Source organism: Nycticebus coucang, chromosome 7 (assembly GCF_027406575.1).
Source record: "Nycticebus coucang isolate mNycCou1 chromosome 7, mNycCou1.pri, whole genome shotgun sequence".
Taxonomy (NCBI): domain Eukaryota; kingdom Metazoa; phylum Chordata; class Mammalia; order Primates; family Lorisidae; genus Nycticebus; species Nycticebus coucang.
Genome location: NC_069786.1, coordinates 9,303,939 through 9,327,395, shown reverse-complemented (window position 1 = coordinate 9,327,395; position 23,457 = coordinate 9,303,939). Strand labels below are relative to the sequence as shown.

At 36.8% G+C, this 23,457-nt stretch overlaps 1 protein-coding gene across 2 annotated transcripts in view; it reads right to left on the bottom strand.

The window, feature by feature from the left end:
- Positions 1–23,457, bottom strand: part of MAP3K2 (mitogen-activated protein kinase kinase kinase 2) — an 88,071-nt gene that overhangs the window by 28,606 nt on the left and 36,008 nt on the right. For both annotated transcript variants that reach the window (XM_053596426.1, XM_053596425.1), the window contains exons 2-11: positions 18,590–18,666; positions 17,602–17,720; positions 16,829–16,869; positions 15,015–15,114; positions 8,360–8,473; positions 7,538–7,625; positions 3,458–3,588; positions 2,221–2,300; positions 329–396; positions 57–149 (exon numbers count right to left, since the gene is read on the bottom strand). In XM_053596426.1, the coding sequence (XP_053452401.1) occupies positions 57–149; positions 329–396; positions 2,221–2,300; positions 3,458–3,588; positions 7,538–7,625; positions 8,360–8,473; positions 15,015–15,114; positions 16,829–16,869; positions 17,602–17,720; positions 18,590–18,596 (841 nt within the window). In that variant the 5' untranslated portion in view covers positions 18,597–18,666. The remainder of the gene's footprint in view (positions 1–56; positions 150–328; positions 397–2,220; positions 2,301–3,457; positions 3,589–7,537; positions 7,626–8,359; positions 8,474–15,014; positions 15,115–16,828; positions 16,870–17,601; positions 17,721–18,589; positions 18,667–23,457) is intronic.

Here is a 23,457-nt window from a genome sequence, read left to right as displayed (position 1 = left end):
ATTATTTTTTAGATTTTTAACAAATTCTTCTTATGGTCAAATTGCCAGAAACTTACCATCGTTATACTCTTGATGATGATATGAAATATGATACCTTCTTGGATATGTTCCCCCTTTTCCAAATTTCTCAAAGATAGGGTTTTCATAGTCTGTTAACAAATATAATAAACATAAAGTAATATGTCATTAAGAAGTCAAATATTTTTAATAATGAAAAGTACATTTACAAATTTTTGTTTGATTTTTCAAAAATCTACCCTCTCCCTCCCAGACAAAACATCGGCCAATGACAAAAGCATTCAAACATTTAGAATTTATAAAGTCTAACCTGAAAATTCCTGATGGTTATCTGGGTAGCTCTGTGCCCTAGGCATTCGTGATTTTGGGTAGCTCTCTCTATAAACAGAAAATGTCACATTAAATTAACAGAAAGTATGCAAACAATGCATTAAAAAAAATCTCAAAACTGCAGATGCTGGCGTGGATGTGGAGAGAAGGGAACACTTTTACACTGCTGGTGGGACTGCAAACTAGTACAACCTTTCTGGAAGGAAGTATGGAGAAACCTCAAAGCACTCAAGCTAGACCTCCCATTTGATCCTGCAATACCATTACTGGGCATCTACCCAGAAGGAAAGAAATCCTTTTATCATAAGGACACTTGTACTAGACTGTTTATTGCAGCTCAATTTACAATCGCCAAAATGTGGAAACAGCCTAAATGCCCACCAACCCAGGAATGGATTAACAAGCTGTGGTATATGTATACCATGGAATACTATTCAGCCATTAAAAAAAATGGAGACTACATCCTTCGTATTAACCTGGATGGACGTGGAAGACACTATTCTTAGTAAAGCATCACAAGAATGGAGAAGCATGAATCCTATGTACTCAATTTTGATATGAGGACAATTAATGACAATTATGGTTATGGGGGGGAAACAGAAGGAGGGAAGGAGGGAGGTGGGTGGGGCCTTGGTGTGTGTCACACTTTATGGGGGCAAGACATGATTGCAAGAGGGACTTTACCTAACAATTGCAATCAGTGTAACCTGGCTTATTGTACCCTCAATGAATCCTCAACAATAAAAAAAAAAAAAAAAAAAAAATCTTTAAGCAACATCTGCACCTACCTGTGTGTGTGTATGTATAAAAGTGCTCACTCTGAAAGGTTAACATAATTGAAAAAGAGAAACTTTTCTTTAGATGCTTATTTGGTACATGCAGGCATGTACCAAATGATATATTTTGAAATCATAGTTGTTTGGAAGCACCTGTGTTTCAATCTGCGTTCTGCCACTTAACTGTGAAACCCTGACAAATCATTTTCTGAGACTATTTTGGCAATTATAAAAAAGAAATACTTTCCAACTTATCAAGTGTATACAAATAAAGTGTTCAGGACAGTACCTTGCAAATACTGAGTACTCAATATATAGCTTTCTCATTACTACTAAATTTCTTAAATGTCTACCTTGAAGTAGACATTGACTGAGGTTTCATACACATGGATCAAAGAAAATTAAATGCACATTCCCACATAATATTAGTTATCTTTTCTGAATTTGCTTCCATAAAGCAATCCTTGAGGAGATTAAACAAGTAACAATTTTAATATTGACTGTGTGTACTACAGGGTAACTACCAAGAACACTGCCCTACTGAAACCAGGAGAGGGAGCACTTGTAACAAAAATTCACAGTTTGCAACTCCATACTTCTCATATTCCTGAAGAGCTATTTCACAAAAGAAAAGTAACTTTAATTTTTTAAATGATAACTAACACACTGGGCTACAATTACCAAGAAAGTAAATTATTTCTAATCTGGTTTAAGAGTGAACATAATCCTCAACAGGTGAAAAAACTCAAGAAATCCTGAAAGCCAAACATGAATGAAAAATGTGATGGCAGTTTCACACACACAGTTTTAAAAATAAATGTACATAAACCCTCAGTTACAATTTTAGCAAGAAGAAATACTTGAAATACAATAATCAGTTATCATTTTAACTAATAAAGATACTGAATCCAACAAGGTTAAAGATTTATTCAAACTGTAGGAAAAATTCATTTGCCATCATTATAGACTAATATCAAGTATTTACATTCTTCTGAATGCAGCATAAAAAGAGATTTACTGACAAGTCAACATGCTATCTGAATGCATATTCACCCACATGTATTAAAAAACAAACAAAAACTACAATCAACATTACCCATCCAAAGGACTGTCCAGTGATGGACAACTTCCTGAGCCAGAATTTTCAGGACTACTTAAAGATAATGGATCCAGCATCTAGAAAAATAAGAGTTCTATCATGATTCAATCTGATATAATCAAAAGTTAATTTTTTAAAAAAAATGCTTTATTGAGATAGAAGCATGTAGCATAAAGTATACAATTCAATGGCTTTTAGAATATTTAAGAGGTGTGCAACCCCCACCATAATCTCAGAACAACGCCATACCATAATAGGGGTCACTCCAGAGTTATTCATTGTTAAATGTCCCCTACATAAGCCACGACTTTAAAATGTCCTAAGAGAAAAATATTTCTGTGCAGACTACTAACTAAATAATTAAATACTAAAATACTTCACATAACTTTGCTTACTGAAACTGAACAAAGGCCCCACCCACATTAATACTAATGAGACTGTAACTGCTACATCATTAGGAAGTGTACACTGCTGCAACAGTGTGTGCATCCAATGCAGTGTTAAGAAAATAACAGCAACTTCATGAAAACATTTTAATACTAAAAATCAAAGTAATTTTTAAAATGTTTTAGAAAGTTCACAAACCTCAGTTTCACAAAGTTAGATATCTATGGTTTTATGCTTTCTTTCAAATGTTAAAAGTAATCTGAATACATTGGTTTGGCGCCTGTAGCTCAGCAGCTAGGGTGCCAGCCACATACACCAGAGCTGGCGGGTTCGAATCCAGCCTGGGCCTGCCAAACAACAAATGACAACTATAATCAAAAAATAGCTGGGCACTGTGGCAGGCACCTGTAGTCCCAGCTACTTAGGAGGCTGAGGCAAGAGAATCACGTAAGCCCAAGAGTTGGAGGTTGCTGTGAGCTGTGATGCAACAGCACTCTACTGAGGGCAACATAGACTCTGTCTCAAAAAAAAAAAAAAAAAAAAACCTGAATATAATCCAAGGATTAGAAAGCAAACACCGACATCATTCATTCACTCTCTTACGGATAAGCAATACAGGAAAACTAGCTTTATCCCAGCTTTCTTTACACAACAATATATACAGGTATACACAAGTTAACAGGCGTTTTCCTGTATTTTTTACTATTTTATTCAGTTAAAAAAGAAAAGATTTGGGATTGCAGAAAAGTAACACACACACAATATACAATCAGGTACCTGCCAAATCATGCTGATCCTGATGACATCCCTTTAAATAAATAAAAAACAACATCAAACTTTTGCTTACTTGGTCCATGCTCTCTGGAATGAACTCTCCTTCACTGTTGATACTTGTGAATGACCCATTCCGGGCAACCTGGTGTAATTCATCGGGAATGTATCCTGGGGGAGGAGAACTTCTATCTCTACTAGTAGAACCTCAAAGGAAAAAATTATATGATTTATAAATAATCAGCAAAGAAATCAATCTTTCCTTCAAATGGGTTGTATTTCTGAAATACATCAGTAACAATTTTAGCAAATTAAATTCAGTTTTTATTAAAACTTATCAGAACATTGATGTTTGTAAAACTAATGTTTTTATGCCCTTTGTAAGTCTGTACCCTACTATAATTATTAATCTCACTGTAATATTCATTTATACTTACTAGCTAGTATGGAGTCTTTGGACTACTGATAGGTGGATAACACAATATAGATTTTTACATAAATGCCTATGAACTTCTAGAGGTCACCCGTACCCAGGTGTATGTTAGCTTTTTTTTTTTTTTTTGGCCGGGGCTGGGTTTGAACCCGCCACCTCCGGCATATGGGACCGGCGCCCTACTCCTTGAGCCACAGGCGCCGCCCTATATGTTAGATTTTTAAAAATAATTTATAAGGCTCGGCGCCCACAGCACAGTCGTTACAGCACCAGCCACATACACTGAGGCTGGTGGGTTCCAACCCAGCCCAGGCCACCTAAAACAACAATGACAACTGCAACAAAAAAATAGCCGGGCGTTGTGGTAGGCACCTGTAGTTCCAGCTACATGAGAGACTGAGTCAAGCGAATCTCTTAAGTCCAAGAGTTGGAGGTTGCTGTGAGCTGTGACAGGACAGAACTCTACTGATGGTGACATAGTGAGACTTTGCCTCAAAAAAAAATAACAATAATAATAATGTATAAAAGGCATAATGATATCGTGAAAGAATATGGGCTTTGTAATCAGACCTTGGTTTAAACTTTAGTTCCAGTTGTTTGCCAGCTGTGTATCTTTTGGGAAAGCTACCCAATCCTCATGAACTGTTTCCTAGTCTATAAACACCAGAAAGTAAACATCCTTTACTCGCAAGGGGTGTTGTGCTGGTAAGCTTATTCATTAGAGCAGATGCTATACACACGTGGCTCCATGAAAATTCTTTCTATCCCCTCTCTTTTAATAATTGGAAACCTAAAGTGAGAAATTCTTCTTAGTCATTTAGCCCCTAGTAGGTTGTTTTCAATTTGGAATCCTGGATTTTATTTTTGGGTACTTAAAATTAGGCTTTTCTTGTGGCAAGCTGTATTCCTGGAATTTGAATTTCTTCATAGTTTAGAAAAATGGAAAATCTGGCATTAATGTACAATAGTTCATTTAATTCATTATATTTCTTATGCAATAATAACCTACTTTATTTGACTTGATTCCATGGAAATTATGCTATGTTTATTGATACAGTTTCTCTTCTTGCCTTGTAATTTTAAAAAAATATTATAAATAAAGTCCTTTACATGACCAAAACCAAAAAATAATAAAATGAGAATTAAACTGTAAAACAGATAAGGGAGAGTTATATGAACATTGAAATTCTGGTCAAATTTAAAACAAGAAAAGCCTAAACAGTATATAAAGGGGTCATTGTAAGCACATGCCAGCATTTGCTCCTTTCATAGAGAAAGAGCAAAATGTTTACTAGGAGCTGTCCATAAAAGACAGCATTGTCTGCATTGCTCTGTAACATGATTAGGTGCTCACTTGTGAGTCAGGACTGATTTGGGCTTCCTAACAACTATGATCACAGTGGTCATATTGTTCCCAAATATTTTTATGCCTTCCGTATACCCTTGTTCCCCTGTTTATAAAGGAAGAGCAACATACACAATTACTGAAGGGAGATAGAGAAGAAAAAAGGCTAGGAAAACTTCATCTCCTGACTTGACAACTCGATTTTCTTACTTTTTGTGAGTGATAATGCCAATGCACTGTTGGTTTAGATGTATACACTAGCATACATTCGCATCCCAAAGAGAATTAAAGAGAATAACACACAAGAAAAAAGATAATGATCCCATGTACCAAAGGCACTCCAAGCTTAAAGCAGTCCCAATAAAAGACCCGTAATTCTATACTTCACAATTTCTAGTTTCTTCTTATGCTGGCACTAAAGTCAAACACAAATATTTATCAGAATAAGATTGAGGTATTTAGTGCAACTTTAATTCAAAATGAATTTAAAATGCCAATTTAGTGCATCCACATCTTGTCTTTTTAATGCAACAAAATTGGCAGTTTTTTACTTTAAAATGACAGGTACCGTAACGTGATAAGAAATGGAAGAAAAGAAATGTACAATTAATTGTAATCATGCTTCCTAGTTTGAAAAGGATAAGGTACTTTACAAATGTTCTCTCAATTTATTGCTATTATACAATAATCCTATGATTTAAAAATGAAGACACAATGGCGTCAGGTTAATCAGAGAGCTGGAATCTGAATTCAGGTATCTCAAATATTCTTCCATCAAATATTAAAATTATACTAAAATATATCCAAATGAGGACAAGCCATTTTTATTTTACTCATGTATAATCTCTGCTGTTACATTTCTAGCACTTCTGAAACCAAAAGTAGAATTTACATAAGACACTTAGAACAGAATGGTCATAAAACAGCTTTACTGGGAATCAAAAAAGAAAATGATTAATATATACATTTTTTGGTGGTTTACAAGCTAATTTAATCTTCTCTTTCATTATTAACAACACTCGCCTGTTACTAGTCTATGTTAGATTGCCAACCACACGTGTTCTGTCCCACCCTCCCCTTCCCATTCATGTTGTTCCTTCTCTCCAACTCTCCCCTTCCAATCTATCCCTCATATGTTTTCATTCTATCTTTAGTGATCAGATTCCCTGCCCTGTGTGTTAAAAACAGTTATACCAGTGGTTGTTGGAGCAATGTAATGCTTTTATAAAACTGTAGACTTTATAAAAATATAGAATCATCAATATTTTATACAAACTGAGGAAGATGCACACAACTGGGGAGTTTAGAGCACCTCTGCCCAGTCCATGCCTCCTTAACAAACCCTACATTGGATCCGCATGTCTTTACACCATAAGCTTAATTAAAACAATACGTTATTAGTGGTAAATAAAAACTGAATGCTAGTAAATAATAATAAAACATAATCTGAAATTGTCAGCAACCTTTATTTTGATAGCACTCTTAGCAACAACTAAAACCCTAGAGCAGTGATTTTTCACCAGTGTCCTACCACAGGATCCTAAGATCATTAACTAAATTATTCTTGTAAGAAGTTCAAAGCACAAGTATAGTTCTTTTTTTTTTTTTTTTACTTTTTTTTTTATTAACATAATTTAAGTGTGCCACAGAAGTTTAACTACCAGTCCAAGTGTGCTGTGAAATAAAAAAGGTTGAAAAACACCACCTCAGGCTTGGCGCCCACAGCTCACTGGTTAGGACGCTGGCCACATGTACCGGGGCTGGTGGGTTCCAACCCAGCCCAGGCCTGCTGAATAACAATGACAACAATAACCACAACAACAACAAAAAATAGCCAGGCCTTGTGGCAGGCACCAATAGTCCCAGCTACTTGGGAGGCTAAGGCAAGAGAATACCTTAAGCCCAAGAGTTTAAGGCTGCTGTGAGCTGTGACATCACAGCACTCTACCAAAGGCGACACAGTGAGACACTGTCTCAAAAAAAAAAAAAAAAAAAGAAAAACACTGCCTTAGAGAAAGGTTCATGAACTTAAAATATAGTGTACTATTAATTTTAATATACTAGAATTACTTTTTTTTAGTTTTTTACTCCATTCTATTTATACAATTAAAACCTCATTTATTTGAGTTTGTTAAACATTAAAATACCATGGGTATATAAACCAAAAATTTAAATCAAAGATTACTAAACCTATAATATGTGAAATGAATTTCCAAGGGACATCAGTAACTAAAATGTAGTTAACTTCATTAAATTACACACAAGTATACAAACAGAATGCTATTTGTAGGGAATATGCTTAGGTGTTGCCCCTACTTAAAATTAAAGGAGAAGAAATTAAGGAATCACTTATTTCATAATTCAGACATTAACTTTACCTATTAGAGAAAGCCGCTTTTTCCTTTCTGCTCCAAATGATGTGTTATCCAAATCTTCTACTGATGGTAAAGGTTCTAAATTAGTAGCCTACAATGAAAAAAAGACTATTAATGTTATTCTTCCCCTTTGGAGCTTTAAATAGAATCTCTCCCCTACGAAATACAATCTAGCTCAGTGGTTCTCAATCTTCCTAATGCTGCAATGTGTTTTCATTGTTTAAAAGGGGTCATGACCCACAGGTTGAGGACCACTGATCTAGCTATTCTATATTGTTTGCTTGCCTTATCAAGTCTTCGAAATTTTAATTCTAACATAATTCTTCCCAAATTTTCAGTTTTTACTAGTTTCATATGTAAAATATACTTACTTATAATTGTGATTGTGGTTTTGAGGAGTAAGACTATTAAACTATAGCAATTAAAGTATATAAATTTACATTTAATCATCTTAAAAATGTTATCAGTGATTACAGAATTTCATATGTTGACTTTTAGGCAATAAGTCCTACAATTCTTTTTTTTTTGAGACAGAGTATATCTCGCCCTCGGTAGAGTGCTGTGGCATCACAGCTCACAGCAACCTCAAACTCTTGGTCTTAAGCTATTCGCTTGCCTCAGCCTCCCAAGTAGCTGAGACTGTATACAGGTGCCTGCCACAACACCCAGCTATTTTTTGGTTGTTGTTGTCATTGTTGTTTGCAGGCCTGGGCTGGGGTCAAACCTGCCAGCTCCGGTGTATGTGGCTGGTGCCCTAGCCGCTGAGCTAAAGGCACCAAGCCAAGTCCTACAATTCTTACTGGAAAAAAATATCCTAATTCATACCTGTGTGTTTCCATTTACTACAAGTAATATCTTCAGGCTCTTCATATGAATACTACGGTCCAGCAGTTCCACAGCTTTGTCCAAGTCATCTTGTGTAGTTAACGGAATTACCAACTAAACAAAAAGGAACATAAGAATTACGTAGCCATCTCACTACGTCAAATTCTTCCACAGAATTTCTATTACTAGGGAATTGTAAATGTCAAAATACCTCACTCTTTGATATGTTACTACAGTGAAGTTTGAATGAGTATGTGTATCTAGATTCTTTTGCTCTTCCCATCCTACCACCACTAAAATTACTGAATATGAATAAATCCTTTAAAATGTTGCTTTATTAATCATTATATCTGTCTTTTTTATAGCAGGCCCAGGGCAGATCTAACCCACCACCCCCATCATCCCTATGGGGGCACAGGGCTGGCGCTCTAATCAGGTACCCAGCCAAATCATTATATTTGTTATAAACCCTTTTAAAAATTAATTTTCTAGGATATTTCCATAATATTACTAAATTTAAGTTATAGTATATTTGCCTTAAAATAGCATTAAAGAATACACACAGGCCATCCTTTTATCTGCATAGATGCAATTCTTTTAGACAGAGTTTGCTCCATCACCCTGGCTAGAATGCACTGGTGCCATAGTAGCTCACAGCAATCTCAAACTCCTGGGCTCAAGTGATCCTCCTGGTCTCAGCCTCCTGGCTAGCTGGGACTACAGGCACAGGACTACACATGGCTTATTTTTCCATTTTTAGTAGAGACAGTGTCTCATTCTTGCTCAGATTAGTCTCAAACAGCTCAATGATATTCCCACCCAGCCTCCCAAACTGCTAGGACTACACACCTGGCCCACGCACAGATGCAACTCTTAGTTCTTTTTCTAATAGTAACCACAGGTTTGCACTCTCACCTGGTGTGCTCATGAACATACCAGCATCCTGAGCATCTGTTGTTATGGAGGCATGCCATTAGTAACATACCAGCAATCAACTGCCCACCTGGGGTTCATTTCTCTGAGCCTGGGGATCTGACCACTACACTCAAAAACAAATAAGCTACATGGGTTAGCCATCCCATAGTAAACCTTGAATGTGGAATCTGCTTTTATTAGTCCTTTCATGGATCAGACAAAAGCACCTGAGGTCTATGAATAAAAGTATGATTTACACAATTTAAGAAAATCAAAATACCTTTTTTCGAAAGTGTCAACTTAGTAGCTTAAGACAACTCTGTCAGTAACTTCAAAGTATACTTTCCATTTCATAGAAAGAGTGATAGAATAAAAACAAGTGAACATATTCCACACTTGTTAATACAGCCTAATTACCACTGTGGATGAGCCATTCAAATGTAAGGCCTCATTAGTTTAAGGTCCTATACTTTAAAGACAAAGATGCCCCTCATGGGACCAGCAATTAGCACAAAGCAAGACAAAGAGCAGACACTTGGCAAATGTTGTTTAATAAATATCATAGGAGTGAAAATTCAAGCTACACCCAAACCCACTAGCAGGAATGGTGTGCATTTACTCTGCAGATTTCTTTTTTTTTGAGACAGAGCCTCAAGCTGTCACCTGGGTAGAGTGCTGTAGCATCACAGCTCACAGCAGCCTCCAACTCTTGGGCTCAAGCGATTCTCCTGCCTCCGCCTCCCAAGTAGCTGGACTACAGGCGCCTGCCACAACGCCCGGCTATTTTTTGGTTGCAGCCGTCATTGTTGTTTGGCGGGCCCGGGCTGGATTCAAACCCACCAGCTTAGGTGTATGTGGCTGGCGCCTTAGCCGCTTGAGCCACAGGCACCGAGCCATGCAGATTTCTTTATGAAAAAAAAAAATTTCCATGTTTTAAGAAAGGCTGCCAGATATAAATACAAAGCAAAATTAATGTGAATTCAGTCATGCAATCTGCTTACACATATTTACACCAGTGTTTCTCAACCTTCCTAATGCCGCAATGTATTTTCATTGTTAAAAGGGGGTTATGACCCACAGGTTGAGAACTGCTGATTTACACTGTGCTTAAAATTATATTCTCAATATCTGTTTGTAGCTAATTTTATCCTATTATAAGTCACTACAAGCTTCCATGAATGGGACTCCTTTTTCCTCAAAGAATTCTTTTCTAATAAAAAGAATTATTAACTGTTTAGTATGATAGAACAAGCCTACTCTACTTATCTAAAGGATTAACTTTCTTTCATTTTCCCACTAGTTATGAATCATATTGGTATATCTTGCTCCTATCTTCAATATTTTATTTTTATTATATTTTAAGCACTGGAAAACATCTTAAATAAATGACAAAAATTGTTCTGCCAAATATTCAGTTGAGGGGAAAATCTGAATACTTACTTTTTTTTTTTTTGGTAGAGACAGAGTCTCACTTTATGGCCCTTGGTAGAGTGCCATGGCATCACACAGCTCACAGCAACCTCCAGCTCCTGGGCTTAAGCGATTCTCTTGCCTCAGCCTCCTGAGTAGCTGGGACTACAGGTGTCCACCACAGCACCCAGCTATTTTTTTGTTGCAGTGTGGCCAGGGCTGGGTTTGAACCCGCCACCCTCGGCATATGGGGCCGGCGCCATACTCACTGAGCCACAGGTGCCGCCCTGAATACTTACTTTTACTATACATTTATTTATATTTGGATGGCTTACTTCTCCAAAATACTGTTATTTTGCAGGGAGACACTACTTTAAATGACAGTAACCAAATATGAACGTAAATGATTCTGCGCATCTTCAGGTTTTGACTGTGAATGTGGACAAACCAGAGGAGTGTCTGCAGCATCTTAGACACTGCCTTCGGGCTTCCTGTGATCTCGCCTGTTCTAAGATCACCTATCACAAGGTGTCAAATGAAGACTAAGAGTCAAGAACAAGTCTCAGTTTATCTAAATTATACTAAATAAATCACAGGAAACTGCTTGGTGAATTAATTTTAAAAACTCATTCACAAAATCTACTTCCCTCTGGCTTATCTGTGATAAGTAAGTTGTTGATGTAAATGCTTTCTGGAAAAGAAACTTAAAATTGAGTCTAAGAACACCTTAAACAGAACTTAAATTTGGAAGAAATGAATTCTCTTTTTGAGTTTATATAAAAGATAGAAATATCCCCAAAAGGTTCTCTGGCTCCACTCATCTAAAATCGGAGCAATTTAAAAAAATCTTCACTTTGTCTGAACAGCTCCACACCCACCCTGCATGACAACACACACAGTCACACACAGCCACCTTATTAGATAAAGAGGAGCCACACTAGCAAATCCAGCCAATCCCAGCTTAAATTTCCTGGTAGTTTCAATTCCGGAAAACTGGAAATTTACAGAATAACAGTTCATTTTGAACAGAGAATTTGTATTATACTAGAAAAAAAATTTATAGAAGTGGAATAACATGCAGTATAAAACAAATATAATAAGATTTTCCCTAGTACCTATAATGTCCAAGACCAGGACATTGCAAACTTACAGAATCACAAATTGTAATAGAATCTCAGGATTGTAAGAAATCTTAAAATATAATCTTATCCTAATGCTAACCTCTATTACATTTCTGCCAAGAGGCCACATGAATGTAACTGGCAGATCCACTCACAGAAATCCTTCAGAAAACGTGAGGAAAATATACTAAAAATAGAAATTTTCTATTTTTAGAAAATGGTAAAAGATTCTTGAAACTACAGTTAGCTTGATGTCAATCCTCAAGAAAACCCCAGAAAAAATTACATAAACAATTTGAGAGAACTAGTAATAGAACAACAGTTCTAGGAACTAGCACAGTTATAATAGGAATGAATGATGTCAAACTAACCCTATCTTTTTCTGACAGACCTACTAGGCTGATAGATAAAGACATTATAGAAATTAAGCAAAAGCCCACCTAATGGGTATAATGAACACTATTTGGATGATGGGCACATTTATAGCCCTGACTTAAGCCAAATCCTCTTAATATTTTGAATAAAAAAAAAAAATTCTTTTTTTGAGACAGAGCCTCACTATGTTGCCCTGGGTAGAGTGCTGTGGCATCACAGCTCACACCAACCTCAAACTCTTGGGCTTAGGCGATTCTCTTGCCTCAGCCTCCCAAGTAGCTGGGACTATAGGCACCCGCCACAACACCCAGCTATTTGTTTGTTCCAGTTGTCATTGTTGCCTAGCTGGCCCAGTCTGGGTTCGAACCCACCAGCCTGGGTATATGTGGCTGGCGCCATAACCACTGTGCTGTGGGTGCCAAGCCATTTTAAAAAGACAATATTAAAGTGTTAATGTAACTCAGTATTTGAAAGTTTTCTAAGACAAAATTTTAGACCAAAAGAAAAAAAAAAGATATTTCTGGGTTCCCCTGAATCATATACTTTGGAGATAATGATTAAAAAGTTCAAGTAATTTATGGAAAAAAGATACTGGAAAACATTGGAAAGGGAATAGAGAAGACAGGGAAAGAAAGGAGGTCCATAAAGAGTGCCTTATCACCAAGTTACCACTAGGCAAGTGAAGTCTTCTATCCCTCCCCGAGGCCCATCTCTCACTCCCGTTCTCCCTGTATGTGCTTCAACCCTGTGGCCATGCCTCTGGAAAGCCCTGGAGCCTAAGGGGCTGGCAGCTGGAAATCAGGCAAGCTTGAACAGAAATAGTAACTTCTGAGATAGGGTTAGCCAACATGATGTGTTCATAACTAATTGGAAGCCCAAAAAAGCATTTGAAAAATAAAATTTCAAGATAATACTATAGTACTCATCACTTTGTTCAAAAATATTAATTATTTAGAATATAGTTTTACTTTATCAAAATATTTTCATCTCTGAGCTGTAAGAGGTTAATTCTTTAGACAAGGTACATAAGGACTTTCTTTTGCTTTAACAATAATTCACTTAAAATCTAATATTTTCTAATATTTTTATTTGCACAATGCTTTAACATTTGCAAAGTACTTTCACATGTCTTGCATTAATTTTCCATTGTCAAGTCCATCCTTACTGGCACTTTTCCTATCCTGAAGCACAGAAATTGTTTCCATCTTAGGATTGCTATCAAGCTGCTCCTTTTATCAACTGTGTTCTTTCCCCAAATCTCTTTGCAGGGTTGGCTTTTCATACGTCTCAGTGTAAATATCACCACCTTAGTTACTTCTTCCTCAACCCTGTATATAGGACACCTACTGCCCTTGCTTTACTATTTTTTTTTTTTTTAGACAGAGTCTCATTTTGTCACCCTTGGTAGAGTGCCATGGCGTCACAGCTCACAGCAACCTCAGACTTTGGGCTCAATCAATTCTCTTGTCTCAGCCTTCCAACTAGCTGGGACTACAGGCGCCTGCCACAACACCTGGCTATTTTTTAGACACAGGGTCTCGTACTTACTCAGGCTGGTCTCAAACCTATAAGCTCAGGCAAGCCACCCGCCTCGGCCTCCCAGAGTGCTAGGATTACAGGCATGAGCCACTGTGCCCAGCCTTGCTTTACTTTTTATCACAATACTTTATTCATTTCTTTCAAAAATTTCATATATTTAAGCAATTCAATTATTATCTGCTTCTACCACAGTCTACAAGGTTTATTCAGTGACGAGCTGCAATTCATGTCATAGTATTACACCTGAAAAATTCAATAAATATTTTCTGAAGATAAAAAAAATTAATTAGGACTGGCAGCAATCCTAGCACTCTGGGAGGCTGAGGCAGGTAAACTGCCTGAGCTCATAAGTTCAAGACCAGCCTGAGCCAGAGCAAGACCTCATCTCTAAAAATAGCCAGGCGTTGTCACAGGCGCCTATAATCCCAGCTCCTTGGGAGGCTGAGACAAAAAAATCACTTGAGCCCAAAAGTTGGAGGTTGCTATGAACTATGATGCCATGGCACTCTACCAAGGGAGACAAAGTGAGACTCTGTCTCAAAAAAAACTGATTAATCGAATTGTCCTATACATTTTAAGATCTCAAGATTGAGATCTCATAGGATCTCAAGAACTAAAAGAAACTTCAGAAATCATCTAATCTAATATTAATTTTACAAAGGATTAAAAAGGGGCTTTATCAATAACACATGTCCTCAAGATCACATGCTTGATTCCCAAACTATGTATTATTATTCCCAATAATCTAATTAAGTCCTGGTGGCTCCTATGGCTCAAAGGAGTAGGGCGCGGGCCCCATATGCCGGAGGTGGTGGGTTCAAACCCAGCCCTGACCAAAAACTGCAAAAAAAAAAAAATCTAATTAAGTCCTAACCAACAGTAAAATAAATAATCCTTTAAGTTTTAACTAAATTGACTACCAAAGATCTACCATCTGTGGCTAAGTGTAAAGTGTGAATGGAAAAGATAGTTCACTTAAAAGTGAACAGAATAAAAATAAATGAGCAGCAAATTTATAAGTAATACATATATTTTCATATATAATAGATTATCATTCAAAAAAACCCAGATTATCATTCAATTATTTGCATTGTAGCACCTTCTATTATTTTCCACAATGAGAGAAAAAATATCTATCTTAACCAGGTAAACTTACTTGTGATATTTCATTCCTCCGATACATCACATATTCATCAATTCCTAAATAAAAACACAACAGTCCTAAAAGCAATCTCTTAAAAGAACACATAACTTTCCAAAATAAGAAATACTGAAAGTTAAAACTATAGGTTTACCTCATTATTGGTATAATGCAGATCCATAGACTGTCCAAAGGCAATTTTAGCTTTAGACCTCAGATCTTCCAGTTTAACTGGTCTGGAAAACTGAAGGATTCTATATAGATGGAATAAAATATTTTATTTTCTTAGGCTAAGTAATACATATGCAACAGTTACCTCTTACTAGATATAAAATTAAATAAAAATTGTGTAAATACTTAAACTGTACGATAGCTCATGTTTAATCAAGTGCAAAAATTTTCAACATGAAGTTTAAAAACCTGAAGTTTATTCTATCATAATAAAAATTTTAAAAAGGAAATTCTCAAAATGTTCTAAAGTTTTAAATTTGCATTGAAACTGACCATGAATGAAAAATATCAATGTAAAATGTCCCCTGAGAAAAAGAGATTTAACTTAACTACCTGACACCTGCATAACAGAATACAATGAGGGTGTTAAAAAGAATAAAGCTGGTCTCTGGGGATCCGAATTTGGATTTCTGTATCCTTATCAACCCAATAATTTTTAGCAAGTACATACAAGTACATCTCCAAAAAATATTTTGAAAGCATTACAGGACAGGCCCAAAACAGGCCGAGGTGGGAGGACTGTTTGAGCTCAGGAGTTTGAGACCAGCCTAAGCAAGAACAAGACCCTGTCTTTACAAAAAATAGAAAGATTAGCTGAGCAGGGTGGTGTGCACCTGTAGTCACAGCTACTTGGGAGGCTGATGCAAGAGGATGAGGTTGCTGTGAGAATCAAGGACACCACTATACTCTACCCAGGGAAATAAAGTGAGACTGTCTCAATTAAAAAAAAAAATAGAAGAAGAAGAAGAAGGAAGAATATTACAATTTTAAAATGAATTAAAATCCTAGTGTTTTCTTCTTCTATTCCAAAGGATTGGCCTGTGCTGCCCTTAGAGAGCAACATCTAAAGCTGGGAGACTACAAGCCACATGAGGGGAGAGACCATGTCTTCTTTGCTCACTTTATTCCTCCAGGGCCTGCTCTAGCATATAGTAAGTATTCAAAAAATAGTGCCAAATGAATTTTAAAAATTGGGAAAATATCCTTTAAAGAATCTTAAACAGGACAGTAAACTGGACGACAGTTCTGTGGTATATCTGATTCAATTTTTAAAAATATCTATATAAAATACGTTTACATTTCCAAGGTATATGATTTGTAAGCCACTTTAAAGTCCTTAAAACTAATAGGCTTTTTGTTAAATTAACTCATTGAGACACTAATAGCAGAAATGAAATTCCATCTTCTGTAATTCCTTGTTACTGATTTTGTCATCAACTACCACCATTTTGCCCTGGATACAGACATCAAATGGAAGGCAAGGTTTACATATCTACTAAACAATTTACAGTCACCATTCTAACTCACCTTCCTCAGTGTTACTAATGAAATACATGTCATGGCACTGAGGTCTCTTAACAATAAGCAAAATTGTGAATGTTAAAGTCTGTACACATAAATTCTGGATAGTATCTAGAGGGATGATAACAATTATGATAAAGGAAAATATATTTAATTTTCACTGAATAAAGGAAATTATAATATTGAAAGGCTGCATTATGCAGACCTCACTTATTTCCTAATACTATGAAGCAAAGACATTAATCATTTCTAATGTATAGCCCAAATTTTGAAAAATTTTATCTATCTTGAAACTAAACTCGTGTTATACTTTAGCAAGACCTTATCTATTTTCAATTTTTAAACGATGAAACTTCATTCAAATCAAAAAACCATTAAAGCTTAATGAGAATACATTTGATTAAATCAATTAACACGTAATGTTTCCTTCATTACCTTTTTTCTCCTCTGTGTTCAAATTTGACTCGGACATCATTCTGGAATGAAATGATATATCAGTCATAATTCAGAGATGATATAAATCTATGATATCAGATTATGATATCATAATGTAATCTATGATTACAGAATACTTCATTTCCACCTTCTATGTTTGGCATCTCAAATTAATTTGACTTATAATAATTAAAATCATCCCATTTATAAATATTTAGAATAACTATTTAAAAATAAAACAACCTGCCTATCTTAAATGCTTGAAGAATGGATGAAATCCCAGCTTTAGAGAGTAGGTACCACATTAAATGGAACTTTTTTTTTTTAAATGCACACTATTATGGGAAAATGTGTAACAAACAATAGCAAAATACTTGATTTCAAAGTGTTAAGGCTAAATAAACACTTTAAGGCCAGGCTCGGTGGCTCATACCTGTAATCCTAGCACTCCAGGAGGCTAAGGCTGGTGAATTGCTTGAACTCAGGAGTTTGAGACCAGCCTGACCAAGAGTGAGACCCCGTCTCTACTAAAAATGAAAAACTGATGCAAGAGGATCACGTGAGCCCAGGAGTTTGAGGTTGCTGTGAGCTATGACGTAACAGCACTCTACTGAGGTTGAAAAAAGTGACTCTGTCTCAAAAAAAAAAAAAAGCTAAACAATTTAAATAAGTCCTCTATATCAGGTTTTTAAAGGAAAATAATAATTTAAATAATAAAATACAAAATAAAATAAAATAAAATACACTTATTAAAATATTATTACTACAAATACCTGTTTTTTTGGTGATGAAGATTTTGCTTTTCTCGTTTCCTGTAAGGATAATGCTGGTCGACTAGCCTTATGAAGAACAGCCAAATCTTGCATGATTGAGTCCAAAGCCTGCTGATCATCTAGGTATTTTTGAAATAACACATACACAGAATTTCAATTTTAACACATATAAAGAAAGCAAATACAAGATTTACAGTGAAATTTATTTAGAAAATGCATCTAGAACATTCTTAATGCCTACACTTTGGGTGAAATAACATTTTAATTATTTAAGAACTGAAGAGGGAGAACCCTGAAAACTGACTCTGACCAATGGGCACATAGAAGCAGTAGTGAGTTTCTAACATTTGTTGAAAGGACAATCAATTGAGCACAAAACAAAGCTAGTGTTAACATATGACAAAATTTCATTTTATTTCTCTCTTGCCATAAGAGTCTAAGCAAATCACAATACATATTTTAAAAGTTCCTACTTTGTTCTGTATAATAAACAATCATTCTAAAACTGTAATATAAGGCTGGGCGTGGTGGCTCATGCCTGTGATCCTAGCACTCTGGGAGGCTGAGGTGGATGGACTGCTTGCACTCAGGAGTTTAAGACCAGACTGAGCAAAAGGGAGACCCTGTCTCTAAAATAGCCGGGCATTGTGGGGGGTGCCTGTAGTTCCAGCTACTTGGGAGGCTGAGGCAAGAGGATGGCTTGAGCCCAAGTGTCTGAGGTTGCTGTGAGCTATCAGGCTGAGGGCAAAGACCCTGGCTCAAAAAAACCCAAAAAACTATAATACAAAACAATCATTCCAAATCTGTAATATAAAATTGTTTTAATTGAAAATCTATTAAGTTAGTAGATACAAAATATTATATAAATCAGCTCCATCATTAAATTTCTTTACAAAAAGGTTTACAATAACATATAATAGAGAAAATTTTTTTCTCCCCCATTCTATCATTTAATTACAGCTGAAAAATGCTTTTAGTTTGAACTCACCCATCATGGCAACCAGCTCAACAATTTGAAAATTAGGAAAATGGTTCTCTCATCAGCATTCTTTATTTCTTTAGGAACTAAAAAGACAAACATATGGATAATAAGAAACAGAAAAGATAGGCACAAAAAGAAAATATTCCAAAATCAGAAAAAGTCCAAACTCCAAAATATTTCTGCTCTCAACCATTCTGGACAAGCAATACTCAACCTTTGTGTCTTATCTACGACAGACACACTCCAGATTAAAAAAAAAAAAAAAAAAGGGCCGGGCGCGGTGGCTCATGTGTAATCTTAGCACTCTGGGAGGACGAGGCGTATGGATTGCTTGAGCTCACAGGTTCAAGCCCAGCTTGAGCCAGAGCAAGACCTCATCTCTAAAAATAGCCGGGCGTTGTTGTGGGCACCTGTGGTCCCAGCTACTCGGGAGTTTGAGGCAAGAAGCCACTTGGGCCCAAAAGTTTGAGGTTTCTGTGAGCTCTGATACCACAGAACTCAAAGTGAGACTCAAAGTGAGACTCTGTCTCAAAAAAAAAAATGTGTACAGGAAAAGAATAGAAAAAATATACCATAAAAACAGTAGCCAAAAGAGGCCCAGAGTGGCTATACTAACAGCAGACAAAATAGATTATGGTATAAAAATTACTGTTAGTGACAAAAGGTATTTTGTAATGAAAAATGTCTAATTCATCAACAAGATACATCAATTACAAACTTACAAGTACCTAACAAGAGCCTCAAAATATATGAAGCAAAAAATGGAAAAACTGAAAGAAACAAACATGCAATTCAAAAATAAGAATAGGAGACTTCAAGGCCCTACTTTCAATAATGAATAAAGCAAGTAGACAGAAAATCAGTGAAGAAACAGAAGACTTGGACACTATAAAACCATCAGACTTCATAGATACCTAAAGAACATTCAACCTCAAAACAGTTTGAATATATATTCTTCTCAAATACCTGTAGAACATTTTCTAGAATGGACCACATATTAAGCAATAAAACAAACCTCAGTAACTATAAATGGACTTAAATCACACAAAGTACATTGCCTGCCAATAATACAATGAAATTAGAAATTGGTAACAAAAGGAAATTTGGGAAATTCACAAATATGTGAAAATTAAATAACATACAAAAAGAACCAATGGGTCAAAAGAAGTCACAGGGAAATTAGATACTTTAAGATAAACAAAAATGAAAACACAACAACCCAAAAACCTACTGGATACATCTATAGTAGAGCTAAAATTTATAACTGTAACGTTTATATTAAGAAATAAGAGGTGATGGTATTTGGAGGTAACTGGGGGGTGGGGGGGACAAGAGCAATCTCAATAACCTAATCTCCCACTTAACACACTAGGATAAGAACAGTTTAAACCCAAAGATGACTCTCTCAACTGATGCAGAAAAAGCTTTTGATAATATCCAGCATTCTTTTATGATCGGAAGACTTAAGAAAATAGGTATAGAAGGGACATTTCTTAAACTGATAGAGGCCATCTACAGCAAATCCACAGCCAATATCATATTGAATGGATTAAAATTGAAAACATTTCCACTGAGATTAGGAACCAGGCAAGGATACCCCTTGTCTCCACTGCTATTTAAAAATGTAATGGAAGTCTTAGCAACCAGGCAAAGAAGGTGATCAAGAGTATCTAAATAGGGTCAGAGGAGATCAAACTTTCACTCTCCGCAGATGATATGACTTCATACCTGGAAAACCCAGGGACTCAACTACAAAACTCTTAGAAGTGATCAAGGAATACAGCAGCGTCTCAGGATACAAAACCAATACTCACAAATCTGTAGCTTTTATATATACCAACAATAGTCAAGCTGAAAAAACAGTCAAGGACTCTATTCCTTTTATAGAAGTCCCAAAGAAGATGAAATATTTGGGAATTTATTTAACGAAGGATGTGAAAGATCTCTAATAAGAGAACTATGAAACTCTGAGAAAAAAAAAAAAAATAGCTGAAGATGTTAACCATGCTCATGGCTAGGAAGAATCAACATTGTTAAAATGTCTATACTACCGGGCGGCGCCTGTGGCTCAGTCGGTAAGGTGCTGGCCCCATATACGGAGGGTGGCAGGTTCAAACCCAGCCCCGGCTGAACTGCAACCAAAAAATAGCTGGGCGTTGTGGCAGGCGCCTGTAGTCCCAGCTACTCGGGAGGCTGAGGCAAGAGAATCGCTTAAGCCCAGGAGTTGGAGGTTGCTGTAAGCTGTGTGATGCCATGGCACTCTACCAAGGGCCATAAAGTGAGACTCTGTCTCTACAAAAAAAAAAAAAATGTCCATACTACCAAAGAAAAAAACAAATTTAATGCAATCCCTATTAAAGCACCACTGTCATACTTTAAAGATCTGGAAAATACAGTACTTCGTTTTATCAGAAAAAACCTTGAATAGCCAAGACATTACTCAGAAATAAAAACAAATCAGGAGGAATCACGCTACCAGACTTCAGACTATACTATAAATCTATAGTGACCAAAACAGCATGGTACTAGCACCAAAATAGAAAGGTAGATAAATGGAACAGAATAGAGAACAAGAGATGAACCCAGACACTTACTGTCATTTGATCTTTGATAAGCCTATCAAAAACATAAATTGGAAGGCGGCGCCTGTGGCTCAGTGGACAGGGTGCAGGCCCCATATATGGAGGGTGGCAGGTTCAAACCCGGCCCCAGCCAAATGGCAACAAAAAAATAGCCGGGTGTTGTAGCAGGCGCCTGTAGTCCCAGCTACTCGGGAGGCTGAGGCAAAAGAATCACCTCAGCCCAGGAGTTGGAGGTTGCTATGAGCTGTGTGATGCCACGGCACTCTACCGAGGCCGATGAAGTGAGACTCTGTCTCTACAAAAAAAAAAAAACACATAAACTGGGGGAAAGATTCCCTGTTTAACAAATGATGCTGGGTGTGAACTGGCTGGCAACTTATAGAAGACTGAAACTGGACCCACACCTTTCACCATTAACAAAAATTGACTCTCACTGGATAAAAGATTTAAGACATGAAACTATAAAGATACTTGGATAGAGTGCAGGGGAAATATTTGAAGAAATTGGCCTGGGAGGGCGGCGCCTGTGGCTCAGTCGGTAAGGCGCCGGCCCCATATACCAAGGGTGGCGGGTTCAAACCCAGCCCGGGCCAAACTGCAACCAAAAAAATAGCCGGGCGTTGTGGCAGGTGCCTGTAGTCCCAGCTACTCGGGAGGCTGAGGCAAGAGAATCGCTTAAGCCCAGGAGTTGGAGGTTGCTGTGAGTTGTGGGAGTCCACGGCACTCTACCGAGGGCCAGAAAGTGAGACTCTGTCTCTACAAAAAAAAAAAAAAAAGAAATTGGCCTGGGAGAATCTTTTTGAGGAGGACCCCTTGGGCAATTGAAGCAACACCCAAAATAAATTACTGGGATGTGATCAAACTAAAAAGCTTCTGCACAGCCAAGAACACAGTAAGTAAAGTGAGCAGACAGCCCTCAGAATGGGAAAAGACATTTGCAGGTTATGTTTCTGACAAAGGTTTGATAACCAGAATCCACCAAGAACTCAAACTTATTAACAAGAAAAGAACAAGTAATACCATTTCATTGTGGGCAAGGGACTTGAACAGAAGCTTCTATGAAGAAGACAGGAGCATGGCCTACAGACACATGAAAAAATGCTCATCATCTTTAATCATCACAGAAATGCAAATCAAAACCACTCTGAGAGATCATTTAACTCCAATAAGAGTAGCCCACGTAACAAAATCCCAAAATTACAGATATTGGCATGGATGTGGAGAAAAAGGAAGTGGTGGGAGTGCAAGCTAAAATGTTCCTTTTGGAAAGAAGTTTGGAGAATACTTAGGGATCTAAAAATAGACCTGCCGTTTGATCCTGCAATTCCTCTACTAGGTATATATCCAGAAGGCCAAAAATCACTTTACAACAAAGATATTTGCACCAGAATGTTTACTGCAGCCCAATTCATAGTTGCCAAGTCATGGAAGAAGCCCAAGTGCCCATCAACCCATGAATGGGTTAATAAATTGTGGTATATGTACACCATGGAATATTATGCAGCCTTAAAGAAAGATGGAGACTTTACCTCTTTTATGTTTACGTGAATGAAGCTGGAACATATTCTTCTTAGTAAAGTATCTCAAGAATGGAAGAAAAAGTATCCAATGTACTCAGTACTATTATGAAACCAATTTACAATCACTCACACTTTTTTATATGAAAGACAAAACACAACCATAGCCCAGGATGAAGGAGGGAAGAGGGGGCAGTGCCTGTGGCTCAGTGGGTAGGGCACCAGCCCCATATATTGAGGGTGGTGGGTTCAAACCTGGCCCCAGCCAAACTGCAACAACAACAACAAAACAGCCAGGTGTTGTAGTAGGTGCCTGTAGTCCCAGCTACTCGGGAGGCTGAGGTAAGAGAATCGCCTAAGCCCAGGAGTTGGAGGTTGCTGTGAGCTGTGATGCCACAGCACTCTACCGAGGGCAACAAAATGAGACTCTGTCTCTAAAAAAAAAAAAAAAAGGAGGGAAGAGAAGGGAAAAGGAGGGGAGGGAGGAGGTTAGATGGAGGGAGTAAACAGTGGAACCACACCTATGGTGCATATTGCAAAGGTATGTGTCAAATCTATTAAATGTAAAGTATTTATGTCTTAACACAATAATTGAGGTGAAGGCTATGTTAGTCAGTTTGATGTAAGCATTCCAAATCATATTTAAAATCAGCACATTGTACCCCATAAATGCATTAATGTATACAGTTATGATTTAATTTAAAAAAGGGAAAAAAATAAACCCAAACAAAGAAATAATAGGGAATAGAGGGGAAATAAACTAGAAAATAGAAAT